The following is a 20,622-nucleotide window of genomic DNA, read 5'->3' as shown; positions in this document are numbered from 1 at the left end:
CCCCACTTGCCTTGCTATATTGTTATTTACGCTAAATGTGATCATCCTGTGATCGCTAGAGCCCAGGTTGTCCTGGACTCCTACCTCCGAGATTAGGTCTGGGTCATTAGTGATCAATAGATCCAGGATTGTGTTTTCTCTGGTAGGGGAATCCACCAACTGTGACATGTAATTATCCTGTAAGGTTTCCGTGAATTGACGGCCCTTATGTGAGTGTGTAGTCCCCTCTCCCCAGTCAATGTCGGGATAATTGAAGTCCCCCAATATGATGACTGATCCTAGCTTTGCCACTTTACCCAAAAGTGCTAAAAATTCCAGCTCTACCTCCTCCCCTTGTTTAGGTGGCCTATAGCAAACCCCCACAATTACTTTTCCCTTTTCTCCTTCCCTATGGAGTTCTACCCAAGTCTCAAATTTGGCTTGTGATAAACTTTTATAAGTCTACATCCTTACTATGCTGGCCTAATCACTATGCAGACATTTATTGAGCTTGCACTTGCTAGATGCAACCACAGTGTTGGATTAATCAGCATTTTTAATGCTGCAACGAAACAGTGATGGAAGATACAAATTTCATCAGATCATTGGTCTAAATGACTTTAAAGCCTTAGTTATCAATAAGCATTAAGGTGCAAAACATGTTAAAGTGATACTGTAAGTAAGTCTGTGTCCTAAAATGGAGCATAACTGCTGTGAGCTTGGTAGGCTTTTTCCAAAATGTCTAGGTATAAATGTAACAGGGTGTTAAGATGGCGATATATCGATTGAAATTCGACCACATGTGCGGCCACTGAGGTTGAACAGAACTTGATCTAGCGATCAACTTCTTTTCAACTACCTGTATTTTAACACTCGATCAGCGCTACAGGTCATAGACTGAAGCACTGATTAGTGTATTCTGAAGGGGGGGGGGAGCTGTTTAACCCACAGACTTCACAATATCATACAATTATATATACCAAACCATCAAAACTAAAAATCACAAAGCATTAATATGTATTACATTCCCTAAAAAATAAATTAAGATTAAAATTTAAAATTGTGGTAATACCCTCAAATGAGAGCACATATATTGTTTTCTGTCAAAAAAATAAAAAATAAAATCAACAAGAAAACTTTACAACATAATAGAACAGAGCTCATCATCATAATTCTAGCTATTATTGATGAAACAATTTATGTCTTATTCAACATTTAGTCCCACTGAACTATACGTTTTAATTTGGTAAATCCAACATGTTTCACGCCACGAAAGCACTCTAACATTAGTGCTACCGCTCCAGTGGGGTCCAAACCTATCAATTTCCACCAGTTTCAGACTAGTGGGATTCTTAGCATGATATAAAGTAAAATGTCTTAAAAAGTTGTGACCCTGAAATCCTTTCCTAATATACTCCTATCCTAACCTGCAGTGCCCTTTTGGTCCTACCAATGTACTGTAGCCCACAAGGGCACTGCAGATACACTATATTCTGTGTGGAACATGTGATGAATTCTTCAATGATATAGATTCTCCTAGTTATCTCAGACCTAAAAGTTTTAGTCCTAACAGTACTCTGTCCACAACACTTACACACAGGACATTTTCTACACAAAAAATCTCTCAAGCTACCAAAGAAAGACATCCACTTGTGTTGGTCAATCAAGTTGGGGGCCATCATATTCCTTAACGTGGTGCCCTCTTAAAGATAACCTAGGGCCCTCAGGTAATAAATAAAGGGCCAAGGACCTTATGACTCATCAAAACATTCCGGTGTCTCCCCAGATGCTTTTTAATGACTTGATGTTGTTTGGAAAAAGTAGTAGTAAACGCCCACTCAAATCCATTATTACCTTGATTGCTAAACTTAGGCACCAGTAACTCTTTTCGATCTAAACGTGAAACGAATAAAGTGGGGATATTCTCATCTTAGCATGATATAAAGTAAAATGTCTTAAAAAGTTGTGACCCTGAAATCCTTTCCTAATATACTCCTATCCTAACCTGCAGTGCCCTTTTGGTCCTACCAATGTACTGTAGCCCACAAGGGCACTGCAGATACACTATATTCTGTGTGGAACATGTGATGAATTCTTCGATGATATAGATCAATCCTCCTAATTATCTCAGACCTAAAAGTTTTAGTCCTAACAGTACTTCTCGATCTAAACGTGAAACTAATAAAGTGGGGATATTCTCATTTTGGGACTGGGTGGCATAACCTTAAATCACAAATCTCTGTTTAATTATGATATAATTTTAAGTGTGGGACATTTAAATGCTTTATTTTTAATTTCCATTAGGCATCCAATTCTGTGTGATAATATGGTATTGTAAATGGTAAGTGGACATCTAATTGTGTGTGATAATATGGTAGATTATCTGTGCAGCCTATACAGTAATACCTTGGATTACAAGCATAATTTGTTCTGGAAACCTGCTTGTAATCCAAAGCACTCTTGTATCAAAGTGAATTTCTCCATAAGAAATAATGGAAACTATGTATTCATAAATCCTTCAGTTTATAGTCCATATAAAAAGATTATAGCAATGTAATAGGTTGTGTAACCAAAAAGTGTCTATTCACAAATGGCAGCCTCCGCAAAGGGATTAGAAGCAAAATCCAGCAGGAGCTATAGAGTATAAATGAGAAGAAAGGCGCCTCTAAGTGTAGCAATGTGGTTACATTTAATGAAGGTTCAACATTTAGCAACTCACATGGTTGATGATTAGAAGAATGCACATCTAAGTATGCAGGCATCCGGGGTAAAGCGGTCCACATAGACCATCCTCTTCACTGCTGGCTCACACCGCCGTCAGTCTGCAGTCGTGACCGGGAAGACTACCCTGCAGTAGAGCTATCTGAAAGCGAGGCTTTAAGCATCGTGGAGCACAGCGTGGAAAGGATGATGTCGATGGCGATGTAGAGGATGGTCTATGTGGACAGCTTCACCCCAGTTGCCTGCATTCTTAGATGTGCCTGTTTTCATCATCAATCATGTGAGTTGCTAAATGTTGTACCTTAATTAAATGTAACCATATTGCTACACTTAGAGACGCCTCTCTTCTATTTTATACTTAGATGTGACGTGACGCTGCTTGTATATCAAGACATCGCTTGTTTATCAAACTCTAATAAAAAATTTTGCTCGTCTTGCAAAACGCTCTCAAATCAAGTTACTCTCAATCCAAGGTTTTACTGTATATATGTTGTTATGTGTATTCAGCTCTACTCCAATGCCCCTTTTACGCACAGGGTAGAGCATAGTGGTGATGTCATCATGCCCGTTTGGATGAACGGCAGCTGTTTGTGATCTGCTTATTCCCTTTTTTCAATATACTTTAATAGTTCCAAAGGGAAATTATTGCGATTTTTGTTTGTGAGAATTTACCCTTTTCTTTTAATAAACAGCTTTAGATTGCTACAGTATCAAGTTCCCTTTGCTTTTTCTCTGCATATGAGGTAAAAGTGTGCTGAATGCTGACATTACCATTTAGAATGAGGGGAAAAGTCATCTATCCATCAGGGATCTAACATTGTTTGCTAAGTGCTGTGAGACCTCCTGTGAAGTTGAAGCACTGGAGTAAGTGGTTGCACTGAACATACAGTTTCCTGTCATGTTCAGAGTCATCTTAGGGTAACCAGTGTCTCATTGAACACATACGTTTCTTGAGATTTGGGTGGCTATCTTTGAGATGGAATGGTTATATATAGCCCCTGCTGCGCCATGTAGGGAGCCCTACAGTATATGAAAAGAAGGTTGAGACAGAGATCTGCATGTGAGGGAGAGATGGGCTGAGCATAAGCCTCCTATGGAGATGGGACAATCTAGGGACATCCCAGACACCCCCTTTTTGTAACCAGTGATGGGAAGAAAGAGCTTCACTGCATGTAATCATCATAATGGTTTGACATTAACCTGGGTACTGGTGGGACTGTGGAGTATCCCTCTCAGAAAGTCACAGTGACCAATAGAAGTGATAGTTGGTTCTGATGGATCTACCGTAAAGTGATTTTTTCCTTCAAAGAAGCAGATCTGTGGTTAAAATATAGTGTAGGTGAACCCAGTTCAAGTCCTAGGCTGCTACCTTTCTGATAATGACAAAGGAATTGCTCGCCAGGTGGTTAATTATTGGATATGTAACGAGGAGCACCTGGTACAAAAATTCATCTCACTTTTTTAAAACGTTTAATGGTTAAGAGCATCAAATACAGCCAACGCATTTCTGGGGGAAAAGTCTCCTAGTTCTTCAGGGCTTGAGCGGGCGATATAAATAAAGTCACAACAGAATGCACTAGGGGACCTGCGGTAAGGCCCGGTGAAGGCTAGCTTCTCCTAAAAACACTAAAGGCAGCACATGAAGCCAATGAGGCGTACTGCAGTGCAAGGACCATGCTAATGGCAAGAAAACAGCAGATTGATGGAGAGATGTTGCTTCTCCTTTCATTGTCTAGTTACAAGGTGAGGGTGGGGAGGAGAACTGTAAGCCTAAGTGAAACTGCAAGAGAAAGATCACATCAACTCCACTGCCAGACTGAGCTGTCCATTTTATCTATATTAATAAAACCCATGTGTCTCTGCGTCCATCCCTGTGTCCGTGGAATTGCGCTACTGCGCATGTGCCCCACGACAGCCGTTGGGACGCAGAGAGACTTCGGGCGGCCGGCCGGCGCTGGGTGGGCGTGTTACACAGGAGCGGATCCCCGCCCACTTCACTTCCTCCTCAGGATTGGCTGGCGTTCCAATCTGTGGAGACTGCCACCCCCCGGAGTGCGGAGACTGCGACCGGCCCGCGGCCTTTAGGAGAGCCCGGGGATCGGGCCTGCACGGGGCGCCCAGGATGACGGACACCCTACGGAGTTCCACCCTCTGCGGAGGAGGTGCCGGGAGGACTGAGGAGACGTGGGAAGCCGGGGACTGAACTGAAGAGAAGTGACCGTGAGGTAAGTGCACGGATGGGGGGGGGGAACGCTGGCATCTCTGCATTAATTGGGGGCAATGCCGTGGGCACTCTGTAATTGATTGGGGGCAATGCTGTGGCACTCTGCAATTGATTGGGGGCATTGCTATTGCACTCTGCAATTGATTGGGGGCATTGCTGTTGCACTCTGCAATTGATTGGGGGCATTGCTGTGGGCACTCTGCAATTGATTGGGGGCATTGCTGTGGCACTCTGCAATTGATTGGGGGCAATGCTGTTGCACTCTGCAATTGATTGGGGGCAATGCAGTGGGCACTCTGCAATTGATTGGGGGCAATGCTGTGGGCACTCTGCAATTGATAGGGGGCACGTTGGTCACTCTGCATTGATGTCCCCCCCAATTGCTCAGTCTAAAGGTTTACACTCAGAAAATTTTTTACTTGCTCAGCACAGTAAAAAATTAGAGAGAACATTGGCGGCCGGTGTTCTGTCAGAAAACCCTACCCCATCAGATTTCCCTACCTACGTCATTTCCGGTGCAGGTTCGTCATGCACCAGCTGTAGTCGCGTCACGCGTCTTACTGCGCATGCGCAGAATAGGTAGGGAATTTTGATAACATCGTAAGGGCTGAGACACAAGTCCTACTGCGCATGAGCACCAACGGATCGGGCAGCGCCATCTCTTATAACAAACATACATCCCATCTCCATGGCACACACTGCGCCGATCGGACAATCCTATTCCCTACCCACACGCGCACGCCCACTGTCTCATTGGGCTGGCGCAGTGTGGGGCATGGGGATCGGATTTTCGGGCCGGTGCAGTGTCTTGTCAGCGCAGTGTGTGCCATGGAGATTCCTGTCTCCGTTGACGTCCGCTTTAGGAGGAAACGTGTCAGAGAGGAGCGCCGTATCGTCATCACCCATCGCCGTGGACCGCGCTGCAGGTGGCCACGGTCATCCTCTCATCGGTCCAGGTCCCGAGCTATTGTTACAAGACGACTAATGTAAGTGCACCCTGTAATATGTTTTAATAAATGTCAAGAAGGTACTGCACTATTGTTTGGTCTCTATCTTTGTGAGATACCGCGTGGACATATTTACTGGCACCAGAGGGGAACTGTCCAGAGTGAGGACGCCTAGGATAGAGGACAAGCACCATTCAGGAGAATTTAAGATCAGCCCTAATTATCCATTGTCTGGTAAGAGGCTTATCCTCCCGTTTGAGTGGTATCCCATAGTTCACATCCTCTCCTGAGCACCTTTCCCTCATCTGGATTTTTATATATACGCCCTTAAAATTCTGCTCTCTGGTAAGGAGCCAGTTCTCAACATGGTGGCGGGATCATCTGCACCTTAAAGTTGCTGTGTATATTTCACTTGGATATCTTCACATCTACTGAAAATATTGTTTTGGACTTTATACACCTTTACTTCTGTTCTTTTTTCATCTTCACCTGAGTGTGATTCAGTTATTCACATTGTTGAAATATTAACTGTATTTTGTACGTGATGCTTATCAGTTCACCAGTTCACCACATATGTAATAGTTTTGTCACTATTTATTTTCATATTGTTGTATTGGTTCACTTCAACCTGATTGGTTGACACCTATTAGTTTAGCGCACCTGCTTCTTTATATATATTCTTTTCCCCAATTGGTTCTAAGGTTGCAGCTTTACTTGATTCACATCCTGCGCACTTTTTACACTTATATACTGTGCCATGGAGATTGGATGGATGTTTGTTATAAGAGATCCCGCTGCCCGACCCGTTGGTGCGCATGCGCCGGTGCATGCACACTAGGACTTTGGTCTGACCCCTTACGATGCTATCATAATTCCCTACCTATTCTGCGCATGCCCAATAGGACGTGTGACGCAGGTACAAGCTGCTGCATGACGAATCCACAGCTGATCTCAATCGGAAATGACGTAGGTAGGGAAATCTGATGGGGTAGGGAAATGTGATAGAACACCGGGCGAAACTGTTGAAGCGGCGGGTGTGAGCGGGCACGCGGCGGATGTGCGCTCGCGTGGACTTACTGCTAAGCGGCAGCGAGTGTTACAAGTGGCGGCGGGCGAGCGATGTCATGCGAGAGCCACTCGGTCAGCTCTGTGCGTGTCCCCGATGTTGCTAGGGCAACAGGGACTCTATGCGCAGAGCTGGCTACGTCATGCGGCTCTCGCGTTGTTAGAAAAAAAGAACGAGATAAGCGAGAGCCGCTCAGTCAGTCAGCTCTGCGCATGTCCCCGACGTTGCTAGGGCAACAGGGACGCAGATCTAACAGAGGCTCTCGCTTAACTGGAACAAGTCTGTTTTTACAAATGTTTGACCACATGTTCTAGCGCCCGTTAATTTAACGGGCTTAATGTCTAGTTACTAATAAAAACTCCTCTGGATTAAAAATTGGATTTAAAAAAATAACAACAAATGTTCATAAGAAATGGCGCATGTCAAAGATAAAACCAAGATTAAGAAATGTTCGCCCTGCCTATAAGGAATCTCCCTAAGGAAGCCACATGACCCTGTGGTGTAATTCGTAGGGGAGGGGTAACTAGAAAGCACGGCGTTCGAATTTGAGACTTACACACGGATCACAAGCAGATGCAGTGTCATGAATATAGAGGTTTTAATGCTAATAATTTGAGTAGTTCTTTTTTGGATTAATAAAAAGCAATAACACTTGATGATGTAAGCACTATTGGCGTCCTTTTTCTCATATACATGAACTGGGTCACACTGCAAAGAGCCAATGAGACATAGCAGTGGCAGTGGGAAAGAGAAGCGGATAGCAATTGATCTAGTCCTGGAAGGACAAAAAGCGATATTTGACCGAGCTTAATTGTAAAGTCACATATTGTCAGGTAAGCATACATCTAATGGGGGAACACGAGTGTATTATATAGACACAATATATGGAGCACTCAAAAAAGCACTGAGAGAAACATTTGGATACATGAAGCATGCATTGCAAGCACGGCATATTCTAATCCCAATCACGGATGTATTGCATGATTATAGACTATTTGTTAATCACATTTTTCATTAATTTTTGGACTTTGTGGATATAATCCTCATCTATAGGAAATATATGCACTTTATAAATTGGAGATAAACACACCATTTTTCATATGGGAGATATTCTGTAGAATAAATGCTAAATTTATTAGTTTAAAATGTTGATTTGATTATACACAGAAAAGCAAGCATACATGATTTGTTTTATATATGGAAGACTTTGTAAACTGGAGCACTTTTGTTGAGTTACGTTTAATTTTACAGTGTATTTCATTTATATCCCACACAGCGCGGCACATTTTACTATTTATTTTTTGTATGCACACATAAACATGGGGATGTGTTAAGTGCTAGCGGCTTCTCTACTTTTTTCTACGTTTTAATCTTGGCATTATAGTTGCTTGCAAGACAATATCCTTATTATCGCCCTGCCTATGCATTTTAATTAGGCAGATACCTAATTACAGATCAGATATAAATTTGTAACATGTTTCATGCTAGGCTGTCATGTCTCTTTGTAAGGCACACACTGACCTCTTCCTGACGATATTGGAGGTCATACCCAAATCTTCCTTCAGGTCAGTCTCATTCAGCCTCAGCAGGAGGTCACCATCAATCTGATATTCCTGTCATAAACAGCACAGTGTTACATGGAGATACATAGGCAGACAGCATGGACATATACTGAGTGCTGCCTCCAACAGCACATGGGCAATGCAGTTGCATTTGTGTATATGCTTTTCTCTAGCTAAAGTGATTGTAAACATATTTTTCATTTAAATTCCAAATGTGTCATACTAACCTGCTCTGTGCAGTGGTTTTGCACAGGGCAGCCTGATCCTCCTATTTTGGGGTCCCCTACCAGCACTCCTGCTTCCTCCCCATTGCCCCATAGCAAACCACTTGCTGTGGGGGCACTCGTGCGGGCTGAGTTGTGCGGTCCATTGGCAGACACAGTGTGGCTTATCCCTGTCCCCCGATCTCTGCTCATTGACTGTGACTGACATCAGCAGGAGCCAATGGCACCCACTGCTGCCTCCTTGCCTGGTGTAGAGAGAGAGTGGCGAGAGCCACTGCTCTCGTGCTCGGCGCTGGATCAAAATCGTGCTCAAGTTAGTAAAAGGTGGGGGGATGGGGGGGTTGCAAACAGAAGGTCTTTTACCTTAATGCAGAGAATGCATAAAACCTTCTACCTTTGCAACCACTTCAATGGTATTGGTTATGCTGCCAGCCCACAGCCACTCTTTTAACTGCATGTATTTTTCTGTATCCGACCCCCCTTGGTATGATATAATTCCATCTTCCTCATTAGTGAGCGTTTCTATCCTTCCTGCAAGGCACATATTGAGGCTAAGAGAAACAAATATTCATTTTGACCGCCTTTAACATTTCAATATCACTTCTACTGCATCTTATTGTTTTCCTCAAACATTCTGCATGCAATAAATATATTCATGGATGCCAAATGTGACGAAACCGGTAGGGCGGTACCGGACGTTACGGAAACCACGCCCCCTGAACGCCGGCTGTATCTATTGATCGTGGGACGCCGCGGTCTCCTATGACATTTGCTTGGATTGTTTTTTTATATGTAAGTGCAACTTTTAATAAATGTTTCCCTTCTCACAACTGGATTACGCTATGTGTTTTTTCCTACTCTCCTTTCCCATGTCCATAGGTTTATTATACTGTTGGAGTCGCCTGTGAGTTTATGGTTTAACCCCTGAATCTCTGGAAGAATTAGATCAGAACACAGGATCTGCATACAAAGCGTTTGTCGGCCTGTCCATTAATTTGGGGGCCCACGATCTGCGGTAAGCAGCCAATTTGTACCATTCCTCACGGGTGCCTCATCTTGCTTCATCATCTTTTGGGATTTTTTGGCTCTGAACACCAACCTTTGCCTATTGTCCAATCTGGGACTCATAGTCTGAACTTTACTATTTCTATTGGACTCTTATCTGATGCACGTTTTTGCACGCACTTTATATGTTCATATATGAAGTACTGTTTAGTTTGTAAAGAATATTTATTGGATTTTTATTTGATACACTACTATTGGATGCACCTTTCATTGATACACGTTTTTTTTGGACGCACTATATGTGTTAATTTATGTCACTATTTTCACATATTTATCAATTTTTCATCAATTTATGATTAGCGCTACACTATTGGTATACACATATTGTTTTTGGATTTCTATAGATTCAGTGTTTAGCAGCTTTTACAATATCAATTTTTGACGGTTATTCATATTTAGCGCAGGTCTTTTCTGATTTTTACATCTGATGAAGAATGTCTACAATAATTGTGTATCCCGTCTTTACTACATTCAGGCCAGGCATAGAGGTCTCAGGAAGGAATAGAACAGAAACAGTTGGAGTCAGAATAAACAGAATAAACATTACTTACCATAAATACTTTTAAAAATTTGTCAAAGCTAATCTGCTGCAGCCAGTTTTGAACTTCCAGAGGTTTCCAGTTAGGTACTGAGCTTGCAATGCGGGATGGGACCTCTTCTCCCATCATCCGAAGGGCTTTTTTAGCCAGGGCAGAAACTGTACAGTCTGCTGAGTAACAAACAATTCGCCGTAGGCTTTGTGTAGCTCCAATTTCATTGAAAATCTAGAATAACAAACAAGACTAAGTTTACAACATGGAACCAAAAAAAACAAACAGACGAGCTCGGGAGGAGCCACTGTACTAACTAAGCAATGTTAGTACAGGGATCTCCCCTGCTGAGATACTGTGCTTTGACAGGGGGACGGCTCCCCGCCAGAACACACCTATCGGCGCTCTCAGCCATTGGCTGAGAGTGCTGATCGGATGCTGATTGGCAGACCTTTTTTGGTCATGCCCCTTTGGGAGAAGCTGGCCAAACTGTCGGACTGGCTGCCGTACACACGGACCAAATGTCGGCTGGTTTCCGATCGGCCTGTGTGTACAACCCTTAAGGTTTTTCTAAATAAATTACACACGGGGCCAATTTTTGGGTATAATATTCACCTTCCTGCAAAGTTTGTATTATGAAATGTCAGTGTTTATACAGTATCTCACAAAAGTGAGTACACCCCTCACATTTTAGTAAATATTTTATTATATCTTTTCATGTGACAACACTGAAGAAAGGACACTTTGCTACAATAAAAGGTAGTGAGTGTACAGCTTGTATAACAGTGTAAATTAGCTTTTTTTCTCAAAATAACTCACAGCCATGAATGTCCAACCACTGGTAACAAAAAGGAGTACACCCCTAAGTGAAAATGGCTTAAAGCGGAGTTCCGGCCACAAAATCGACATAATCGCTTTTGGGCCATCCGCTTGCTATTGGTCACCTGAAAAACAAATGGATAGTTACGATTTTTTTTTGTTTACTTACCTTGTTATTGAAGAAAAATATACTCACCTTTCTTCCACTTCCTCCCTCTGCGGCCGCGGCCTGCGCCTGCACCGGCCCGGACGTCCCTTCCGGTGCAGGCGCCTCATTCTCTGCTAAACGGCTTCTGGCCATGCCCAGAAGCTGTGGAGGGATGACGCGCGCGCACCAGAAGTGACGTGCGGGGCCGGTGCAGGCGCATTCTGGGAGAAGAGGACATGGAAGAGGACGTGCTGGCTTCAGCTGCCCACATTCGAGATGGCAGCGCTGGAGAAGAAATTTTCAAGGTAAGTATTTCTTCTAAAAGGTAAGTGCGACCCGGGACAGTACAGAGGCTATCCATTGTGGAATGTACTAGCCCTGACTGTCCCGGGGGTATTTTTATCTAAATTTCACCCCTGTGGCCTGAACTCCACTTTAAATTGGGCCCAATTAGCCATTTTACCTCCCCGGTGTCATGTGACTCGTTAATGTTACAAGGTCTCAGGTATGAATGGGGAACAGGTGTGGTAAGTTTGGTGTTATCCCTCTCACTCTCTCCTACTGGTCACTGGAAGTTCAACATGGCACCTCATGGCAAAGGACTCTCTAAGGATCTGAAGAAAAGAATTGTTGCTCCACAAAAATATGGCCTAGGCTATAAGAAGATTTCCAAGACCCTGAAACTGAGCTGCAGTATGGTGGCCAAGACCATACAGCAGTTTAACAGGACAGGTTCCACTCAGAACAGGCCTCGCCATGGTTGACTAAAGAAGTTGAGTGCACATGCTCATCGTCATATCCAGAGGTTGTCTTTGGGAAATAGACGTATGAGGGCTGCCAGCATTGCTTAAGAGGTTGAAGGGGTGGGGGGTCATCCTGTGAGCAGACTTGTATAAAGTACTCGAAATTTCTACTTGAGTAAAAGTACAAGTGCTCGATCAAAAAGTTACTTAAGTAGAAGTGGAAGTGCTCGCAGAAAAAGTTACTTAAGTGGAAGTACTAAAGTATTCAACATTTTTTTTACTTAAGTTTTGCTAGTAGTTTTTTCAAAAAAATTGCTACTTAAGTACTAAAAGTAAAAAGTACCAGTAGTTTTGAAAAAAAAATTCTACTCAAGTACTGAAAGTCGAAGTAGAAGTACTGTGTTATGTAGTTATTAACCACTTAAGCCCCGGAAGATTTTACCCCCATTCCGACCAGGGGGTATTTTGCGATTCGTCACTGCGTGACTTTAACGGACAATTGCGCGGTCCTGCGACGCTGTACCTAAACAAATTTGGCGTCCTTTTTTTCCCACAAACAGAGCTTTCTTTTGGTGGTATTTGATCACCTGTGCGATTTTTTGATCATGCGCTATAAACAAAAAAAGAGCGTCAATTTTGCAAAAATAGCAATATTTTTCACATTTTTTTATATGAAATTCCCCCCCAAAAAAATGTAAAAATCAAAATTTTTTAACATTTTCAGCCAATTTGTTTTATGCTACCTATGTTTGGTAAAAAAAATCGCAAAAAGCGTATTTTGATTGGGTTGCGCAAAAGTTATCGCGTTTACTAACAAAGGGAAAGATTTTTGTCATTTTTGTTGTTTTTTTTTTTAACGCGTAATGGCGGCAATCTGCGATTTTTTTTGCGGTACTGCGACATTGCGGCGGACAGATCGGACCCTTGACTGACATTTTTGACACTTTTGGGGTTACCAGTGACATTTCTACAGTAATCAGTGCTATACATATGCACTGTTACTGTAAAAATACACTGGTAGTGAAGGGGTTAACTTTATTTGGGAGGGAGGGGCTGTGTGTGTCCCTAGGGGCGTGCTTTCTACTGTGATTGGATGTGGCTTGAGCTGTAAGGACACTGATCAATGGATCTACATAGTAGATCCGTGTGATCAGTGTTTTTACACCGAGGAGAATGACAGGTGGCTTGTTTACACAAGCTGCCTGCCTTTCTCCCTCTCCCCCTGCCGATCGCCGAGTGACCGGCGGACATCGGGTCCGCTGGTCACACGCGCGCGGGGGGGGGGGGTCCGTGACCACGCGGGAGCGGGAGCGCGCCTCCGGGGGCGCGCGCTCGCTCCCTAGACCCTCACAAGCTAGTGACGTAGCTCTACGTCACTTTGCCTGTGAGGGGCTGACTGCCGACGTAGATTGGCGTTAGGCAGTCGGCAAGTGGTTAAAGAAAGAAGTCAAAAGTTTGAACATCATATTGTTTTTTATTATTTCAAATGATTTATTCAAATGATTAACCTAAAGGACAATCACAATTCCTTAGGCTGTAACTTTTTGTAAACAAAAAACAGATAAAGTATGTCCCTCCCTTACCCTTTTAAAGCATCCCTCCTTCTCTTCCCTGCATGTTTTTTTTTTCTCCACAGCTTATTGGTGCGCAAAATCATATATAAAACAATGTGATATACAACAATATATTCCAATAATGAAATAAAGGAAGAGTGTATGAAATCTAAGTCAATAAAAAGTTCAAAATATTGTGAATCTTCAAATATATATATGTGACAAAACAAGATGAATATAATTTCATATCTGCTGTTAATGGGAAAGAACCTCCCAACCAGGGCCGGCCTTAGGTGTTTAAGCGCCCTGTGCGAGCTGATCCTGTGGCGCCCCCACCAGCGCCCTGCACATTTTTTCTTGCACTTTTTTTGCACTTCATTTGACTTTTCTTTTTTATGATCACTACAAACTTAGCCCCCTTACATTAGAGACCCCCCTTACATCAGAGACCCCCCAATGGAGCCCCCCTTACAACAGAAACCCCCCAACGGAGCCCCCTTACAACAGAAACCCCCCACAGAGGCCCCCCTTACATCCGAGACCCCCCACACAGAGCCCCGTTACATCAAAGATCCCCCACACAAAGCCCCCTTTACATCCGAGACCCCCCACACAGAGCCCCCCTTACATCAGAGCCCCCCCACACAAAGCCGACTTACTTTGGAGACCCCTCACACAAAGCCCCCCTTACATCCAGAGACCCCAACACAGAGCCCCCTTACATCAGAGACCATCCCCACAGAGCCCCCCTTACATCAGAGCCCCCCCCATAGAGCCCCCCACAGAGCTCCCCCTACATCAGAGCCCTTCCACACAGAGCTCCCCTTACATCAAAGCCCTCCCACACAGAGCCCCCCTTACATCAGAGACCCCCCTTACATCAGAGACCCCCCACACAGAGCCCCCTTACATCAGAGACCGCCTACACAAAGCCTTCCCTTAAGTTACATCAGAGACCCCCCCATGTTTCCCTTAATCAAGATGGCCACCAGTGCCTTGATCGCATGCGCACGTGCCTCTACTGCGCGGCCGCCGGAATCCCCGCCTCCCAGCGCTGAGACGTCAGCGAATGGAGACAAGGAGGGGAGGAGCGGAGTGGCCGAAGGCCGCCACACATGTCAGAGCACCGAGAGGCGCATGTGGGAGCATTCCACGCCGGCCCAGCGGAAGCCTGGAGCGGAACAACGCTACCCAAATGGCCAGAGACCAGGTACCCATGAAAAAGGGGGGTATCTTTACCTTTGCCTTCCTATAGAAAAGGGGAGGGGAGGGGGAAAGGCAGAATAGGGAGGATAATTGAAAGAGTAGGAGAGAGCAGTAAGGAGGGAAACCAAACAAAAAAGGGAAAGGCAGAGAAAAGTAACGAGTAACTATGCAGCACAAAAAAAAATATCGGAGTAGAAGTATCGAAATCATCGAAAAAATGTAGTGAAGTAAAAGTAGAAGTAGGAGAAAAAAATTCTACTTTAGGAAAGTACAGATACCGCATTTCGGTACTTAAGTACAGTAGTTAAGTAGTTCTACTTCGTTACTATACATCTCTGCCTGTGAGTGTTCAGACCATACGTCACACACTGCAGCAAATTGTTCTGCATGGCTGTCATCCCAGAAGGAAGCCTCTTCTGAAGACGATGCACAGGAATGCCTGCAAACTGTTTGCTGAAGACAAGCAGACTAAGGACATGGATTACTGGAACCATGTCCTGTGGTCTGATGAGACGAAGATAAACTGATTTGGTTTGTGTGTGATTTTGGATTGAACAGGAAAGATTTCTGGCTAGAGGTTAGACAACTGACCGAAGAAATCACTGGAATAAAAATACCAAACGATCCATGGGTTTGCCTATTTCACAAAACAATAATATCTTTAAAAAAATATAACATGACTATCGTCCCAACTCTGTTAAACATAGCAAAGGGAATTATACCAAAAAAGTGGAGAGAAGAGGAGAGCCCGAAAATAAAGGAATGATGTAAAAAAATAAATAACAACTTTAATATGGAATATATGTAATACACAAGAGGAGATTCCAATAAATATGAAAAGAAAATGGGGAAAATGGATAGAATTTAAAAAATCAACTAAATATATTGAAATAAATAATTAAGCATATCTACCCTGGGGAAATGTTGTAGAATGGAAGTTATAGCCAAGGAGGGGAGGAATCCTGGGAGGGAGGGGAGGGAGGAAAAGGGGAAATATTATGATATTATAGTATTTGAATTACTGTATTTTCTTTTTATATAACTTTAATATGTAATATGTGAATCCCAATTTGAGGAATACTGTTGTAAATCTTAAATTTTATATGCAAATAAAAATAAAGTAAAAAAAAAAAAAAAGAATGAACAGGAAAGATTGGAACATCCGTCAAATTTTTATTACTACAATAGGATCTTTTTTACTGTAATCACAGTCATTATTTTATATTACATCAATAAATATTTTACATGTGGGGGTGTTATTGCATTCGTTCCAAATAGGTAGATTTACCTTCCTATCTTTTTGTCCTGGTGACCACTGTAAGTGACAGGAAATCCAAAATGTTTTCGTTGTCACCAAAGCAGATGCTAAGGGGAAAACCTCCAATACGGATGCTTGTTTTGGTGACAACTGTCTCCCTCACTTTGTAGAGATTTCCTCCCCCTATTTCTGTTGTACCTCTGGGACAAGGAGTACAGAGAGAAAAAAAAAACTGAATGGGATTCTCACACTATCCAAACTCCAAAAATGTTTTGGCTATCAATAGGGTTGTCTTAAAAGATAGGTAGCATTTAGAGGCCAGGACATTTGGGACACTGATGCAGTTTTTTTTTTTTTTTTTTTACTGTTCTTTAATAGTAAAAGCGTTCATTTCTTAAAGGCAAAACCTTGCTTACTTCATGTGACTTTTGAAGCCAAGTAACTCTTTAGGGAGTTATGATAATTCCAAGATACACTTTACAAAAGCAACATGTTACCTGTTCTTCCAATCTAGATTCTAGGCAAAACATCAAACATGTTTTGAGCCATGATCCTTTTCCCATAGATTAAAAAAACTTCCACTAATAAAATTTAATAAAAAATAAAAAAACTTCCACTAAAAACATTCACAGATAATTTGGACATTTGTAATGCTAAGCTCTTGAGAAACCTGACATACACTTTAAAAGAAAAACAAATTTCCTTTTTACATTGTCACCCTTTAGTCTATTTGTGCCTGACAGCATCTCTGCATACTCATAAGAAGACCAAAACAAATGGGAAAATTTGGCAAACATCTCTTAATGTTTTTTGATGACTTCCAGAACTCAGGCTTATTATAAAATAAGTCAGCAATCAGTGAATATGGAAGTTGCTGAACTTGTTGGCCCTCCATCATTTCTCACTATTACTAAACTGGCTGAGTCACTATGTAAGCATTTAGTTTGCCTCCGTAAACTGATTTGTCTACAGTGCTGGGGGATACAGGACTGCGACCAATCAATGAATTAGAAGGGGCTAAGTGATTTCACTTGATTACAGGCCTCCTTTATCTTTTATAACAACTGACAGAATTGCATTAAACGGTAGCAAGCAATCAGATTAAGGGCCTGTGTCAATGGACTTGTGCTTGTTTGAAGCATGTTTTGCATTCCCAAACAAGTCTATGGGAATGCGAAACCTGCTTCAAGCGGGCAAATATAGAGCAGCTGTAGGTCAAATGCACCTGTTAATCAATTTTTTATGATTATATGATTTTTTATGATGAGCTTCTTAAACTGATATCAAACAAACTGATGCCATTGAAACAAGGCCAAGTCTCATCAGCAAAGGCCCTTAAACCTCCATTCCCCAATGATGAATGTGTGTACTGCCAAAACATTAAGGCCCTGTTCACACCTGAGCAAATTTCAGCTTGTAAAACGCTCAGCTCTGAAGCTCCAAACAAGCAAAATTCCATTCATATCAATGGCCCTGTTCACATATGAGTGTCCTATCACGTGAAGCAAAATGCCTGAAGCTCAAAAAAGTACATGAGCTTCTTTTTGGCAGATTACAAGCTTTTTTTAGCCCCATAGACTTCAATAGAAACGCCTGACTTGAGCGGAAAAATGCTCGCAAAACGCTTGTAAAATGCTCATAAATCGCTGGTAAAATGCTCAAATAGCAGTTCTCCACCCCTAATTTCCTCTCCCTCTCCAACCCCTGTGCTTTCTATTGGCTAAACAAAAATGCCTGAAACTGTAAAATGCTTGTAATAAACATCTAATACGCTTTAAAAAAGATTGTAAAAAGCTGCAAAAAAGCTTAAACAAATGCCCGAAAAATGCCAGTAAATCAATACACTTAGGTGTGAATGAAGCCTAATGCTGTCACTCCTTGTACAGTTTGTGTAGTAAACTGAACCTTTATGACAGCTCTGGGTGTTTAAGTGGCCAATCACCAGTGCTCTAATTTGGGAGGAGTGATACCTAGATTTACCAGGCAGGGAGGGAATAACCCAGATAGCAAGGTTGAATTGTAAGTCTGTTAATGTGCTGCACTTTTTCACTGACAAGTTGCACACTTAAGCCCTGTACACACGTACTGATCGTCGGCCGAACGATCGGCCGTCTTTTGTCCAGGGCTGTCGTGTCGTGTTGAAAACTGCAAAAGACTGCACATGAATTTTGTCGGCCAACAACAGCCGACTGCAGAAGTGATGTCATGTCATGGCTAACTTTCCTTGTCTTTTTTCTTTTCTGAGCATGCCCAGTCTTGCAAATCTGCTGTCTGTCGGCCGAATTCTGTACTGACTGGCGAACAATCGGCCGTTCTGGTGTTGGCCAACAAAAATTTTAATGCCTGCACGACAGATTCTGTTCGGCCGAAAATGCGCTGTCGGCTGTCGGAAGCATCATACTAACAAGCCTACAATCGGCCGATCGGTCGTCGGCCGAATATTTACGGCCGACAATCGGTACGTGTGTACGGGGCATTACAGAGCACTTTAACCACTTTACCACCGGAGGATTTTGCTGTCTTCCGTCCAGGCCACTTTTTGCGATTCGGCGCTGTGCAACTTCAACTGACAATTGCGCGGTCGTGCGACGCCGTACCAAACGAAATTTACGTCCTTTTTTTCCCACAAACAGAGCTTTCTTTTGGTGGTATTTGATCACCTGTGCGATTTTTACTTTTTGCGCTATAAACAAAAAAAGAGTGTTTATTTTGAAAAAATAACAATATTTTTAAAATTTTTTTATATGAAATTCCCCCCAAAAAAGATGTAAAAACCAATTTTTTTTAAAAATTTTGGCCAATTTGTTTTCTGCTACCTATGTTTGGTAAAAAAAATCGCAATAAGCATATTTTGATTGGTTTGCGCAAAAGTTATTGCGTTTACTAACAAAGGGAAAGATTTCTGTCATTTTTGGTGTTTTTGTTTTTTAACGCGTAATGGCGGCGATCTGCGATTTTTTTTGCGGGACTGCGACATTGCGGCGGACAGATCGGACCCTTGACTGACATTTTTGACACTTTTGGGGGTACCAGTGACATTACTGCAGTAATCAGTGCTATATATATGCACTGTTACTGTAAAAATGACACTGGCAGGGAAGGGGTTAATTTTATTGGAGAGGGAGGGGTTAATGTATGCCTGGTGCTTACTGACGTGTAGGGGGGGAGGTAACTGAGTGAGTCATGGACAGATCGGATGTCCAGCTATGCTGAACAGTCCGATCTGTCACTCCCTGTCACTATGGAGATCCGCCCGCTGTGTTTACACACAGCGGGCGGATCTCCAGACTCGATCCCCGACGATCGGGTAAGAGCAGCGGCGATCGCCGCTGCTCCTCCCCTGGCCCGACTCCCGCTGTGAATGAAAACAGCGGGAGCGAGCCTCCGGCGGCGCGCAAGCGCCGCCCAGAAGGGGGAGTGTCTGACGACGTAGTACTACGTCGTCAGACGATAACGAGCCACTCTGCCGCAGTAATATTACTGTGAGCAGTGGTAAAGTGGTTAAACACAATTTCTAGTTGACACTTTTCCAATTTGTAGCAAATTTGCTTGGCAAGTCTCTAGCAAGAGTAGAAGTTGCAGTGCTGAGTCTACAGTAAGAGCTCTGCAAGTCTACAGCATGAAAACTCAGCCACAGTGACCCCTGTGGTGGGATGACTGTTGTACAACATAACTGAACCAGAACTTGCAGCAGACTTGCAGAATGTTTGCAAAGAAAATTTATCTGGAGTCATGCAATGTGGACTTCCTGCAATTGTGCAAAAAACTTGTGAAGCCTGGCAAGTCGAGCAATAGCTTAGCAAGTCATTTTCAAACTTGCAGCACATTTGCTTGCTATCTGGAAAGGCTTTACAATTACACCAGTGTTTAGGGCCAGTGCAAATAGTAGGTGCAGGAATCAGAGATTCCTGCCATGGCTCTCAGAGGCTAGGGTGTATATTTATTAAACGGAGGAGTTTTATCTCAGTTCTCAGCAGTTCTCAGGAGGAAAATAATCTCCTCTGCAGCCTGTTTAAAAAGCCAAGAACTTCTGTTCGCAGAGGGAGGACAGAGGATAAGTTTTTTCTCTGGAAATGGCTGAGATCTGTGTAGAAGGTAGTGGGCTGCCTGTGATTTCTTGAGATATTGTGAGATTACAGCACAGCTGAGTTTAAAAAGTGAAACCAAAGTTAAAGCAGAGCTCCACCCAAAAGGGGAAGGGAATCATTTTTTTTCTAAAGGAGCCTGGAGCTCCTCTTTAAAAAGAACACGTAATTACATGAAAATATTAAGTTCTCTCTGTCTCAGCTTTTCTCTCATTTATAAACAGACACCTAGGTGTGACCACTTGCCCTGTTCACTATAATGTCATTATAATGTCAGCCAGCGGCTGCATCTAGCCTCTGCCGCTGCGATTTGTGCCAGCTTTAATTGCCGGTGTGAATGTACTGTAGCCTTAAGGTAAGGTATGTGCTGCGGGTGAGGGCAGCAGTAGTGAACCTGTTGCTTTGGCCCCCTTTCACACGAACAATCTGATCAGATCCGCCTGTCAGTTTTTTAGGCGGATCTGATCGGATCCTCCATGCATCCCTATGGGG

General features: G+C 43.0%; 1 protein-coding gene across 1 annotated transcript in view; it reads right to left on the bottom strand.

Moving 5' to 3' along the window:
- The window catches only part of SARM1 (sterile alpha and TIR motif containing 1), a 61,781-nt gene that overhangs the window by 17,437 nt on the left and 23,722 nt on the right, over positions 1-20,622 (bottom strand). Inside the window, exons 4-5 of the mRNA XM_082244494.1 lie at positions 10,340-10,552; positions 8,459-8,550 (exon numbers count right to left, since the gene is read on the bottom strand). Coding sequence (XP_082100620.1) covers positions 8,459-8,550; positions 10,340-10,552 — 305 coding nt within the window. The remainder of the gene's footprint in view (positions 1-8,458; positions 8,551-10,339; positions 10,553-20,622) is intronic.

Source organism: Pelophylax lessonae (genome assembly GCF_965119305.1).
Source record: "Pelophylax lessonae genome assembly, chromosome: 2".
Taxonomy (NCBI): domain Eukaryota; kingdom Metazoa; phylum Chordata; class Amphibia; order Anura; family Ranidae; genus Pelophylax; species Pelophylax lessonae.
Note: the sequence above shows the minus strand (reverse complement) of the source record. Positions and strands in the feature narration are given on the sequence as shown.